This window comes from Gopherus flavomarginatus, chromosome 3 (assembly GCF_025201925.1).
Source record: "Gopherus flavomarginatus isolate rGopFla2 chromosome 3, rGopFla2.mat.asm, whole genome shotgun sequence".
Classification (NCBI taxonomy): domain Eukaryota; kingdom Metazoa; phylum Chordata; order Testudines; family Testudinidae; genus Gopherus; species Gopherus flavomarginatus.
In genome coordinates, this window is record NC_066619.1 from 124,912,062 (window position 1) to 124,926,251 (window position 14,190).

Below are 14,190 nucleotides of genomic sequence, written 5' to 3' on the forward strand. Positions count from 1 at the left end.
ATGCGTGCAGTCTGGCTGGAAACAGTTTTCCCCTGAATTTCCCAACTTCGGACAATGATCTGGAATCAGCCTGTGTGGACGTGTCTCATGCTGGCATTCTGAGCCGCATATCTCAGCAAACACTTGGTGACGCCATCAAAGGAAGCTGTCATCTGCACTGCTCTAAACAGGATGAAAAGAAGAGTTAATCCTTTCAGCCTTGGAGACGTTTACACATTTTCAAGCTAATCTTTGTGGTTATGTACTGAATTAAGCTTATTTTAGACTCTACTGTGAACACACTCCCCCTCTGCATGCTGAACAAAACAGCAGTGAGTCCTAACAGAGTCATCTTTGTAGCAACAAACTGAACTGTTTCAGCAAGCAAGTGTGCTAGACTACGGGAGGGCTTTCCAGACGCACAGCAAAGACACCATTTTTGTCTTCACGGCTCCATGTAAAATGGCGTTGGCCTAACACTGAATTCGGTTTCACGTCTGTTGCACACCTGTGTCAGACGGCAGACAGAAGGCCCAGTGGAAGCACTGCCTCCCACTGTGAATGCTAGATGATGTTCGAAAACCCTGCCACTAAGCCACAGACAACAGATCCTCTAGGGGATTCCAAAGACACCACCATGTGCCAGTTCCCACACAGGGACCCCTGGAGAAAGTAATAAGGAGATAGGGCATCATACTGGGGCCTGGCCCAGGAGTGCACCAGTCCCTCCCCACTCATGGGCTGACTGCTCTAAACTGCCAACTACCAACAGCCCAGTGTAACAGCTGGTGAACAGCAGAGGGCAGAGAAGCCTTGGGCATGACCCCTCTCCCCTCCCGTGCTCCCCTGCAAAGAGGGATGGTGGACATGATGAGATCCTTTGATAAATTTGGTGACCCTCCTGCGCTGGATACAGGGGCGCAGAGCAGTGGCAAATGATACCAGCTGTAATATTTATTCTCAGGCGCTGTTCCAAGGGGGCCTCTCATTCTGGGTGCGCCACTTTCCGCCTGACTTTCAGAAGGGCCGAGTCCCTCCACCCCCGCAGATCCTCCTGAAGTAAGTGGGAGCTTTGGGACTGAGGTGCCCAGGTTATGCAACAAGCAACACAGGACCAAAGCCAATGGCCACTTCTGCAAACACTGACCAGAGCCTGGGATCCAGGCATCCCCCAATCGCTACGACAGGATATTGCATTTCTACAGGCTCGTGGTGGGAAGATTTAGGAATCCCATATGGAGACTGGGTAAACAACAGTAACCTGATGTTAGTCAATTGCTTTTCCCAAGCTGTGAGCAGCTGTGGGGGCATTTAGGGAAGGATGCCATCTGACTTGCTAGTTAGCCTCTAGCTTCACACTAGCACTAGAGGCAGGTACTCACTGCATGCGAGTAAAACAGAAGTGACGCAGACGGACAGAGGGGAGCACTCAGAAGAGTTCGCAGCCATGGTGCAGTCTCCTGTCACACCCACTATTGGTCAACTCGGGTCCTGGCTCAGGAGAGCTGCTCATGAATTCGTCACTGGCCCTAAGCTTTCACACAGCAGCATGAGCCACACTTATCTATCTTCTCTGCTTGGCTAGAAGAGATTGTCCCATCCTGGCACACAAGGGCCTGGCCTGTTTTTCTTGGCCGCATTACAGCAATGCTGTAGGCCTGGGCACGAAGCTTTCAGAGGAAACTCCACCTAGTACAGAACGCGGCAACGCATCTCCTCAGCAACATGGACCACCATGAGCACGTCCTCCCTACACTGACCTCCCACAGAATAGGGAATGTAGTTCCAGGCTTCAGTCCTTATCTAAAAGGAGCTCCAGGGCCTGGGCCCAGGTCATGTCAAACAGCTTAAAGCTCTGGGATGAAGACCACGGTCCACAACTCTGGTCTCGTGGCACAACTGAACTCTCTCTAATAAGGACAACGCTCATCTGTGCAGGAAATGGGACTCTCTCAGGGCTAGTATGAGACTCTGGAATAAATCCCCCAGAAGGAAGGACCATCACAAACCTCCTCATGTTTCCACTCCAAGGGGCAGACACATTTCTTTGATCTGCCTTCCTTAATATAAAAACAGAGCTAAATATGTATTAAAAACCACACTCCAAAAGCAAGACACTCAACTGGACTTACTTCTCCCCCGTGGCAGAGGAGGAGAGAATGAACATCACATGGCAGATGTTACTTCTATTCCTTAATGCATTACTGGAAGGAGTTCAGGTATTACAGCAATGAGCAGGGCATAAGAACCTAGAGAGAACAGACCTGAAGAATAAAACAACTCATGCTTCCGCAGAACCCTAGGTCTGACCAAAACAAAACTGAAGACAAATGTTCTGCCTTGCTCCAGCAGTATTTATATACAGACCAATATCCAGTGTCTGCCCCTATTTGCAAACCTGCTGATGGAAAACCAACTATACATTGCAGGTATTCAGGTTCACACTCTATCTAAAGAGGTGTCAGAAAACTGAAAGCAGCTATTTATTACAGAGCAAAAGAAGCGAAACTTGGAAATGCCTCTCTGGTCCACTGTTTATTAACAAGGACAAGGTTTATTCTGTAAAACAAACAAAAGGCTACCAGGTTTTTACAAAGAAAATCTTGTTTCTTGCTCTCAAGACAACAGTAGCCACAAATCAAGATTTACAGCTGACTGTCCATAACTGAATGAAACATGCCTACTGTACCCCTTGGAAAATTGTCTGGTCACCGCATAAATCAATGAGGAAGCCATTGCTGAGCTGCAGAATGGCAGCCCTTTGAATTCCTGTTGCTCTTTTCCACCTGAAGCCATACAGCAAATTAGTGAACAGGCGGTGGGGGTAGGGGGGGGAAGGTATCCAAAAACATCCTTCTAGAATTCCACTGCAATTAAATTGTGAGGTATCAATAATGAAAATGACACCTAAGACTAACTGGTCTAAAAACTGTTGTGCATTGAAAGAGAATTTTTTTGCCCTTTTTTTTTTTTTTTTTTTTTTTTTTTAAGTCTTATTTGAAAGGAGTCTGGCCATATTCTTTGTCAAATTGGAGTATTTCTTGGGGTCAGTATTTTAAGCCAATAACACCAAAGGTAAAACTAGCTCGTTGAGATTAAAGAGGCATGTGACTAAATGGCGGTAAAACTATGATGGAGATGTCAGTTTCACAGTTTGTTACCAATTTATTATAAAGTGAGGCTCATGACTGACAGATGCATAGCAAGTCTGCTTTCTTTGATTCTTCCAGGCCAGTAAAATCACTCCCCCTGTAATTCCTGTTCTCTCGCAGTGAGAATCACGCTCTTACTAGCTATTATGTGAACAGACAAGAACTTCACCCCAACTCTGAATGCAGATTGATGGCCGAGTGTGAATCTATAACTGTCTGCTCCCTGAAGGCAAGATACTGTGGTTCTAGGTAAAAAAAAACAAAACACAAAAAATAAAAACAAAAAACCAACAACAAAATCAGGCACCAGCCAGCTCAGAGGAAGTCTCTGTAAAACAACATTTAAATTCACAAACTAATACTTAGCAAGCAGAGCTATGCCACGTCTCAGGAGAGCTTTCCAAGGACATCCCTGGGCTGCCCAAAGGATTGAGGGGGCCTGAGGTCTTTGGCAGCGGGGCTCCTTCCGCTCTGGGTCTTTGGGGAACTACGGCAGTGGGTCCCGGAGTGAGTAAAGGACCCGCGGCCAAACTGCCGCCAAAGACCTGGAGCGGAAGGAGCCCTCGCCGACGAATTGCCGCTGAAGACCTGGAACAGAAGCAGCTTCAGGTTTTCAGCAGCGAGTCCCTCACTCGCTCCGGGTGTGTTCGGCAGCACTGAAAGACCTGCCAAAAACTCTCGTGGGGATCCCTGAAAACTCTCATGGGGGCCCTTGTAGGGTCTGGGGCAAACTGTCCCACTTGCCCTCCCTTCCCCGGGAGGCCCTGGGATGTCCTGATGCAAAGAATTACATGTGCAGCATGTGCCAAAGTAGTGGGCAGGGATGGGGCTTAGTTTAGTTGGAAGCCAGAATAGTGTCTTAGAACAGAGACTTGGAGCACGGGTGCACTCTAATTACTCTGACAGTAAGCTGCTCCCTGATCAATCTCTCTCTCTTTACTAGCTAACTATGACCCACCGGGTTAACAAACATGGAGCAAGGACTACACTCGCATGCAACTGATGTACACAAGAGCTTTTCATTTTTTTTTTAAGTTAATTCAAACTACTTTGGAGGGTACATCTCACTGATGACAGCACTAAATTATGCATGGCTTTTGGGAACTACTAATGTGTGCTGAAGTTGCTTTTCATACTTTGAATATCATCACTAATAACCATGTTTGTTTATACTAGGCTACCAAATGCACTAAAAACAAACATGGTAGTAGCTGGCAGTTCCTAATTTAGATCTTTATAATTGCAATATTAAAATAATTTACAAAGTGGAGAGGCTCAGCACTGAATCTAATTTGTATATTGTACACATTTAACATTAGCATTCAAGAGCCTCAAACAGTATATTCTGTTTTATCTTATTTTACACCCCCTCAAACACACTTCCATGAATGCCTGTGTCTGTCTACTAGGGGAAAACTGAGTGTCCTTCAAAATCCAGGGCTGGGTTCTGCAACATTTGTCCTTACGCTGTAACTGTTGATTGCATTTCTGTGGGTCAGCAAGGTACTGAAGTCGTGCAGTGAAGCACTCTGAAACTTTTGGTTTGTATGTGTGAAGTGGATGGGGTAGAGGGGAATGAGCAGCAGGCTGACCTTGCTGAAGAAAGGTCCGGCTTGGCTGGGGTCAGGGAATGTTCATACAGAGGGTCACAGCGACCACCAGCCAGGAGCCGGATGGCTCCACTTCATTTACACTTCTTAAAAAAGAAGAGACAGATAAAACTCTAATATGATCTTGGTGTTTTATTATCTCTGAAAAAGAAGTTTGTTGATGGTGCTAAGCAGCATTCTAGGCCAGCTGTCAATGAGTTCTGAACTCACCACCGGCCCCAGCCTGCAAACATTTCTACACGTGACTAACTTTACTCACAGGAGTAACCCTCCGTGGGACCATAACTGTGAGTTACATTACTTGCATGTGTAAGTACATACAGGATTGGGGCCCACACTGTTCAAGGGAGAAGGTGCCTGGGACTGGGTTTTAGCAGCCTAGCACTTCCACCCTTCATTGAGCACCCTTGGTATAAAATGTTAGAACCTATGCAAGAGACAACGAGGGAGGAAAACCAATAGGGTCTATTCTAGTATTTCATGTTCTTTACATCAGCCTCAGGGTCCAGACAACTGCACTAAGAACCACACAGGTGGACCCTGCACTCAGGCTCTACGTGGGTGCATGGGGGTGGCCATGTGGTTCGCAATCCTGGATCAGGGTCTAAGAATAACGGCAAAAGTCTACTGGCAGCATTAGATAAGGAAGGCAAGGCAGTTACACTAGATGCAAGCTACACACCAAAACCATGTGAAAAACCACCACCTATTCCAGGAACATGGAGCAACAAAGTCACCAGGGCTCATACTCCCCAGGGATTCTAAACTACTCGAGTCCTTCTTGGAAAGTAGGAACTGGAAGGCGCACAGGATATCCACACAAACATTGCACAAAACAGAACTCCAACAGATGAGCGCACAATTGCAGTGAAGCTCAGTAGGAGTAAAATTGAAGGAAAGCTGCGAAATGAAGGTAAAAATGACCAAACTAAAAGCACAGAATTAGTGTGAGGATTTAAAACCTGCATCAGGGACAACAACAAATACTAAAGGGAAATACAGAGCTACTGCCAAATACAGAGGAAGTTCAATAAGAGGTGGAAAAGAGCGAAATACTCAGAACACATGCACTTTGTTTCATTCTCCAACAAAGAAGAATGAAGGAAGCAGGCGGCGCAGCAAGATAAACATTAAATGAGGATCTGGGAAGGAGCAGCAATGAAGTTAATGAGGCAGGTAGGAGATTACTCACTGAACTTGAAGCTAGTGGGCTGCCTAGGTGTAAGTGATCATTATGACCTGTTTACATTTGTTTTGGGCAAACAGAATTAAACCAGACAGCAATATACGTTTGGCATTTGAAAAAGGTCCATTTCCAAAGCGAAAAATAATTATGGGAAAAACTCATTGGGAGGAAACAATTAGACAGAGACCCATGACTAACGCCTGGGAACGGTCCAGAAGAACATCTTATTTCAGGTCCAAAAGAGAGACAGTCCCTCAGCAGCCAAAGGGCTATTCAACAGCCCTCTTCGTTAGGAGGGGATATGAAAGCAGCAATACAGTATAATGAAAGAATACATTAATAAATGAAAGAACAGGGAGGCAGCTGGCAGCAAACAGGAATCAGATGTTAAAGGAATTCAGGCGATTTATTTCAGAAGCTAAAAGGTATCAAACTTTCCCATGGCCAACAGGGCTAAGGACAAAAAGAAGGAATGTTTCGAAATATACCAGGAACAAAAGGAACCCATTCAAACGTACAGGTCCACTCCCAGATGGAGCTGTGGAAAGTGACAATAGTGAGGACAAGGCAGAAGCAGTGTTCGATAAATAGTTCTGTATTTGGAAAGAAACTGGCTGATGCAGTGTCACCATACAACGATGATGACATACTTTCCAGTCCAACAGTAGCCAAGGAGGATGCTAAAATCTTGTCTGCTAAAGACGTTTTTAAAACCAATTTTTTGAACCCAAGAATTTTAAAGACGCATTCCAGAGCACTGATGTTAATCTTGGAGAACTGGAGATATTCCAGAGGCCTGGAAGAACGTCAGTGCTTTGCCAATATTTAGAAGGGGCAAATGGTATGAACCAGGTAGCCACGGGTATGCTTACATTCCATATGGACACCCGAGGCTTTCCCCTGCCAGCTGACTGGTGCTCACAGGGCTGTTTAATTGCAGTGTAGACATTTGGGTTCAGAGGCAGTGCAAGCTCTGGGACCCCCTCACTTTGCAGAATCAGAGTCAGGGCTCCAACTTGAGCCTGAAATGTCTATACTGCAATTAAACAGCCCCTTAGCCTGAGCCCTGTGAGCCCTGCCAGCCATGGGTTTTCAATTGCTGTGTAGACATAACCTGTTTGCTCAGGATCCAATATCAGGCAAAGTCATGGAATGGCAGCTACAGGATCATCGCCAAAGAGTTGAAAGGATGAAAATATAATTCACCACCACCAATGTGGGTTCCTCGAAAACACGGTTCTGTTAAAAGAATGTGTTATTGTTCTCTGAGATGCGTACAAGTGTGTCTGACAACGGGGACAGCGCTGAGGGAATATCCTGGGACAGCTGACTTAGCACCACACAATATCCTCCTTGAAAAGGGCGAACTAGCTAAAAATCAGCATGACTCAGATGAAAGGGATTTACAAGAGTTAACTGATCGGCCTCAAACCGCAGCTGTTAATGGGGAACAATCAACTAGTCAGGGTATGTCTAGAAGGGGCCAATTCTCAGCCCAACACTATTGTGAAGGACTAGGGAGGTGGTATTCCTCATTACACTGTATATTGCGCTAGTGAGACCATTGCTGTATTCTGTGTCTAGATTTGGGGTCCACACTTTAAAACCATGTTGGGAAGGGTTTGGAGAATAGCGACAAAAATGATCTGTGGTCTTGAAAACATACCTTATCATGACAGATTAAAGGAACTTGTGCTATTTAGTTTATCAAAGAGTAGGTTAAAAGGCAATTTAAAACACAGACTAAATACCCACACAGGGAGTTACTGGTAACAGTCAGCTCATTAATGTAGCACACAAAGGCATAGCAAGATCCAGTGCCGGGAAGTTCAGTCAGCAAAATTCCAACTGTAAATAAAAATGCAAAATGTTAACGGCGAGGGTAATTAATGTCTGGAACAGTTTCCCAGGGGATGTGGTGGATTCTCCATCCTCTAGAGGCTAACACAGGATTAGCTGTCTTTCTAAAAGATATCCTCTAGTTCGACTACAAATCATTGGGCTGAAAAATTCTCTGTCCTGTGTCACACAGGAAAACAGACTAGATGATCCTGGTGTTCCCTTCGAGCCTTAAAACCTATTGAATGTACAATTTAAATGTACTTAAATCAGCAGAGCCAGGTGTCATTCATTCCAAGATTCTCAGAGAACCAGAAGAATTGGTACAGCTGACAACTCACAGAAAACAGGTGAGGATCAGAGGAGGACATCATCTACACCAGTGGTTCTCAAACTAGGGCCGCTGCTTGTTAAGGGAAAGCCCCTGGTGGGCCAGGCCGGTTTGTTTACGTGCCAAGTCCACACGTTCGGCTGTTCACGGTTCCCACTGGCCACGGTTCGTGACTCCAGGCCAATGGGGGCTGCAGGAAGCGGCGTGGTCTGAGGGACGTGCTGGCCGCCCTTCCTGCAGCCTCCATTGGCCTGGAGCTGCGATCCGAAGAACCTGCGGTCGCAGCAGGTAAACAAAATCGGCCCAGCCCGCCAGGGGCTTTCCCTGAACAAGCGATGGCCCCAGTTTGAGAACCACCTATCTACACAGAAACTGCATTCCAGCTGTTCTTGGTGGGTCTCTGCACACGACAGCACAAAGCCACAGTACAAGCCTGTGTGTGAAAGGTGTGTGACACATATACAGAGAGGAATTTAGATTTTAAAATTCTTGAACGGTGTATTTTTAACCCATAGGGCCAGACCCTCAGCCCGTGCACATTGGTACACATCTGCTCAAGCAATGGCAGTATACAACCAAATCTGAGAACATCAAGTCAATGGACTATGCTGAGTATGTGGCCTGTAGCTTTAAGGGTAGGAGGTTTGAAATGGGCTAACTGCGAGATCCACATACAAGTGTGGAGCCCTTGTAATACTCTAGGTGCCCTGCCCTTCCCCCCACCCACACATGGAGTAGGTATGGGCCTGTTGCACCATCCCAGGACTTGCCCTAGGAAGATCACAAATCGGGGTGTGTCTACACTGCAGTTAGACCTCTGTGGCTGGCCCGGGCTTCTGGGGCTTGGGCTAAGGGACTGTTTGAGGCTAGAGACCAGGTCAGTCTGGAGCCTGAGCTCTGGGATCCTGCAAGACGGGAGGGTCCCAGAGTCCAGGCTGCAGCTAGAACCTGAACACATACAGCATAGTTAAACATCCCCTCACCCAAGTGCCATGAGCCCGAGTCAGCTGGCACAGGCCAGCCACAGGGGCAGAGCCGGCTCCAGGCACCAGCTAAGCAGGCAGGTGCTTGGAGCAGCAGGTCCCTTGGCCCCTCTTGGTGAGAAGGATCCGCTGCCGAAGAAGAAAGTGGCGCGGTGGAGCTGCCGCCGATTGCGGCTTCCCCCCCGCCGCTTGGGGCAGCAAAACCCCTGGAGCCAGCCCTGCACGGGGGTCTCCCTGCAATGCTGATGTATCCTCCAACAGAGGCATAGTTGTTTACACAGACCCGTTTCCCACCGCACCCGTTCCAGAGAGGGTGCAAAAAAAGCCTCCTTATACCTGTATGCCCCAAACAAAGGTTGGAGTAGCCCATGGAGGGGCTTCCTCCTGCCGTACACAGGCACAGAGGGTTAGGTTGTGACTTTGGCTAGTACAGCATTTCCTTAGCTGTTAGAATAGTGGCATGAATGCTACAGCCAGGTGAGTGTATGATGACCTGATATGCACAACATAAGCATGCTCTGAGTGAGCCAAGCCAGGAAGGGAAGACTTGTTAAGTGGAAGTATGGAAGAGACCAGAACAAAGATAATTACTTAATTTTGGCATTCCATGGGCCTTGACTGTGTCCTGCTAACTGCTACGAATTTCCTCCAATCTCTCACTCATAGCACTACATCCTACGCACCAGCTTCCCCCAACTGTACATTTCCAGCCAGAAAGACAGTCTTTGTGAAAAAGGAAAACAAGCAAGAAATGGGTGTCTAGTAAAAAGCTGAAACAAAACAGAATGAGCATGAATGTTTTAATCAGATGCTGGAAAAGATCAAGTGTATTTTGTTAAGAGAGCACCAAGCAAAGAATAAAAATCCCTTAACACCCCAGAACTGTCACTAGACACAATACAAGCTGACCGTCCATATTCTACAGTTCCTTTGCCTACATTATCCAGCCTTACTAGTGCCACAAAAATGACTGAATTCTGCTGTACCAAAGGAAGCCTTATTTATAAGTTTTTGTCCATCATGTTTTACTGAACCATACTTACTTTAAGGAAAGAGAATAGTCATGCTTGCTTGTTTGACTATTCCTCACAAGGTAGCTACATTCTTTACACAACCGTAACAGGTTTTCTGCATCTGTCCGACTGATCGCGCCATGATACCATCTAGGAAAAAGGAAAAGCAATTAAGACATCAGGAAACAAGTATTTAACTCTCAGAACATTTAGCTGCATAAAAGCTTTAATTGGAATCAGCGGTTAACAGCTTGAGGATCACTCCAATAAAATACATTGGTTACTTCTAGAAGGTTGTCATTACAATTTGAGAGAGACAGGGGGAGTGAAGTAATATCTTTCATTGGACCAGCTTCTGTTCGTGAAAAGGACAGAGTTCCATGTCAGCTTGAAAGCTGGTCTCCCTCATCAACAGAAGTTGTCCAATAAAAGACGTTACCTCACACACCCCGTCTCTCCAATATCCTGGGATCAAGCTGGCCAAAACAACACTGCAAGTTACAATTTAAGACGATGCTTGCATGGGAGTGTCACCGAAGGCTGAAACGTAAATCAGGATGTATATACTAGTAGAGTCTATATGAATCTTCCCAAGCAATGTTTGGTAACAATCTGAGGACACGGTCAGAAAACAATGGTACATCTGCCATAATCATATGACAGGAGAGAACTGTGAAAATCTCTGGTCTCCAACCTACACAGGCTTCCTGCCTCTCACAGAAGGGAGCATATCCATAGTGTAAATAGTTGAAATTATCCAATTGTATAAATCTAACTGGGGGATAAAAACTGGACAAAAAGGGAACATCAGGATTGCTATACATGAGAAATGCTATATATGAAATATGAGAAAGCATGAAAGAATAAGCGAAATGAGAAATAAGTGTGCCTGTTTCCTTAACAGAACAGCTAAACCAAAGGCCACTCTTTCTAAATACATCTGTGAACAATGCAGAATGTTTTTATTTAACCCCCTGGATAAAGTCTATTGGGCTAGTTCCTTTAAGGAGACACAAAGGGGTCAGGCATTCTGAAAGCTCGTCAACTACATCATGGGGGGGCGAGGAGAAATTAGCCCTTCCTCATCTGTAAGCATGTCTGCAAATTAAAGATTATGGAGGCTTGGTTTCCCTAGGATTTTGCCATACAGGATCAGATTGTACTAGTCTCATAATGCACAAGCTAAGGCATTAGAGGAAAAAACAGACCTCCTCCCTTTCACCAGACACATGATATGTCTGGTCAGGGGTGCAATGATGTACATGCAAGGAGAGAATCTCTTCCTTACTCCTGCAGTGCGCAGCTGACACTCCGATGCAGAAAATTTGATCCCCCCCCCACCCTTAGCAAGCATAACTACAAATATTACTGGCCTTGAACATCATGAATTGTTGCATGCTGTGTGGAAAGGCATTTTCTTTTATTTGTTTTAAATTTACTTCCCCAATAACTTCCTCTGAGAAGGGTGCTGCACTCACTACCACTGAACAAAGTCATTGCCAGAGAGATTCCCTGGAGGACAATCCATTATGCTCCTCAACGTCTGTGTGGTAATGTTAGCCCTATGGAAAATCCTGCTAGTGAAATCTGGTGCAAGGCCCTAAACAAATCTCGGTCCTAGTATTAAATATTCATCACATCACCCTCTCTTGTTACACCCAGAGTCTCCACCAGAAATGGAATATCTCAACCAATGGAGGGCTTAGGACATAGGCTCTACAGGGTCTTTATTCTGCTCTCTACTAACTGTGAAATGGAGGCACGAGAAGTATTGAGAAATGAGTATGAAAATTAGCTGACAAGGCTTTTTCCATCAGATATTTACAGGTAGGTGAGATTTCTTAGTAAGAATTTCAAAGGTTATCCTAATCAGGTTCTGAGAACCAACCTGAAAGAAGTGTTATCAAATGGATGAAGTGATCTGAGTATGGGAGAAAACACTAAAATGATCAGATTTCACAAAGTGACAGAACAGTAGAATTGGGAAGGGTGATCTGAAAAAATATACCATTGCCATTCTTCCAAAAAAAAAAAAAATTAATAATCCTCAAACAAAACATCTAAGCCAACAATAGGGAAATGCCCATTAACCTGAGATTAAAAGCAACACACTTCAGCTACACCCAGAGGGCTTAATGCATGCCTCCTGGCTCAGAGCAGCTGCATTAGACGTGTGTGAGTGTGCAAGACAGAGTGTGTGCACAAGCAAGCAATGCTTGTGCCACTGCTTCATGCGTGGGTTGCAACATGGAATTTGGGCTTTAAAATGTGATGGGTGAAAACAGCAGTCTGAGAAGACATGGGACAACGGCTAATGGCGATTATTTTTCTGTATCAGAGATAAATATTGCTAACGTGGCTTTGGGGAGTCAATGACTTGTTACTGGTATATAGGAGTGTATTACTTTGCATAGCATAGCCATATAAACTAGACACCCCATACTTCAGAGATTTCCAAAGGCAACTACAGGTTTTAGCAGGGCGGTTTGTCCTTAGGCAGCATTACAATCTCAATGGATAGGGTTATTTTGTTTGCACTGGGACTACCTATTGTTCATATCTCTCTCACACACACACACACACACACACACACACACACACACACGTCAAGACTCAGCTGCCAACAACATGGCCAAGAAGCAGTGAAATAGCCTCAGCAAGTAGGCTTGCATAAACATGTAAAACAGAAGATGCTCTAGAGGTCCAGGTCTCATAAGGATGCTAATAAGAGACCCAGCAAAAATCTATGGCAAAACACAAACAGCGGTAGGCAACCTATGGCATGCGAGCTGATTTTCAGTGGCGCTCACACTGTCCAGGTCCTGGCCACTGGTCCGGGGGACTCTGCATTTTAATTTAGTTTTAAATGAAGCTTCTTAAACATTTTTAAAACCTTAATTACTTTATATACAATAGTTTAGTTATATATTATAGATTTCTAGAAAGAGACCACCTAAAAACATTAAAAATGTATTACCGGCACACGAACCTTAAATTAGAGTGAATAAATGAGCTTTCGTGGGTGAATACCCACTTCGTCGGATGCACGTCAAGGTGTTCGCCCACAAAAGCTCATGCTCCAAAACGTCTGTTAGTCTATAAGGTGCCACAGGACTCTTTGCTGCTTTTACAGATCCAGACTAACACGGCTACCCCTTTGATACTTGAGTGAATAAATGAAGACTCGGCACATCATTTCTGAAAGGCTGCCAACCCCTGCACTAAAAACTTGTACACATCATTAAAATGTGATCATGTTTTTCTACCCAAGTAGGGCCTGTTCCAACTCCCAGTGAAGTCAATACAGAGAGTCCCATTGATTTCAACGTGCAGTAAGATCAGGCCCTTAATGCGGTCTTTCCACTTTGCACAATTGAATCTGCTTGTCTACACATGGCGTTGTTCCTGATTAACTTTGCTAAATGGCTATTAGCTAAACAGGATGAAGAAACTCTAGTTCTGGAATAACAGCATCCAGCCAGGGAATTAATTGGGGACCACCACCGTATGCAGACACGCCCTTAGTGTGAGGGTCAAATTCAGCCCTGGTGTAAGCAGCTATAGCGCCACTGAAGACCAGGCAGTTGCGTCACTTACTCATCCTGTCATGCTCATGCATTGCAGCTCACCTGCTATGCAGCATTACATTACTCACAGTTCTGAGCTGGGCACTGGAGGACTAGAGTAGCTGCAAAGGACCTCATTTACAAGGGCAGGGAGATCTCATCTCCCGTGAGAGGCAGGAAGTACAGAAGAGACATCGTCATCTTCATTTTTTGCCTCGTATATGGGGGAAGTGGAGCAGTTCCACTCAACTTCTTCAGGTCTCTGACTTGCCAGGTACATGTGCTTAGAGGTTTGTTTTTCCCTTAACACCAGGCATCTAAAAGTAATTTCCTGATACTTAGCTGGAGCTTACATTTGTGTCTTGCCAACATACCCTGCACTAATCGACTCACTTTATAATCTGCACACACACAAACTCTGTCTCTCTCTGCTTCTCAGCAAAGATTTAGTAGCAGATGCTGCAGAAAGGTGTCATATTACTAAGACTTAATTTAAACCAATCACGCTCATATTTCAGGATGCACTTCAGC

The 14,190-nt window shown here is 45.3% G+C and overlaps 1 protein-coding gene across 3 annotated transcripts in view; it reads right to left on the reverse strand.

Annotated features, from left to right (window-relative positions):
• The window catches only part of SHB (SH2 domain containing adaptor protein B), a 148,004-nt gene that overhangs the window by 27,274 nt on the left and 106,540 nt on the right, over window positions 1-14,190 (reverse strand). For 2 of the 3 annotated variants that reach the window (XM_050943142.1, XM_050943141.1), the window contains one exon: window positions 10,124-10,243. In XM_050943142.1, the coding sequence (XP_050799099.1) occupies window positions 10,124-10,243 (120 nt within the window). Of the gene's footprint in view, window positions 1-7,682; window positions 7,776-10,123; window positions 10,244-14,190 lie in introns of all 3 variants that reach the window. The other variant, XR_007772998.1, reaches the window with a different exon arrangement.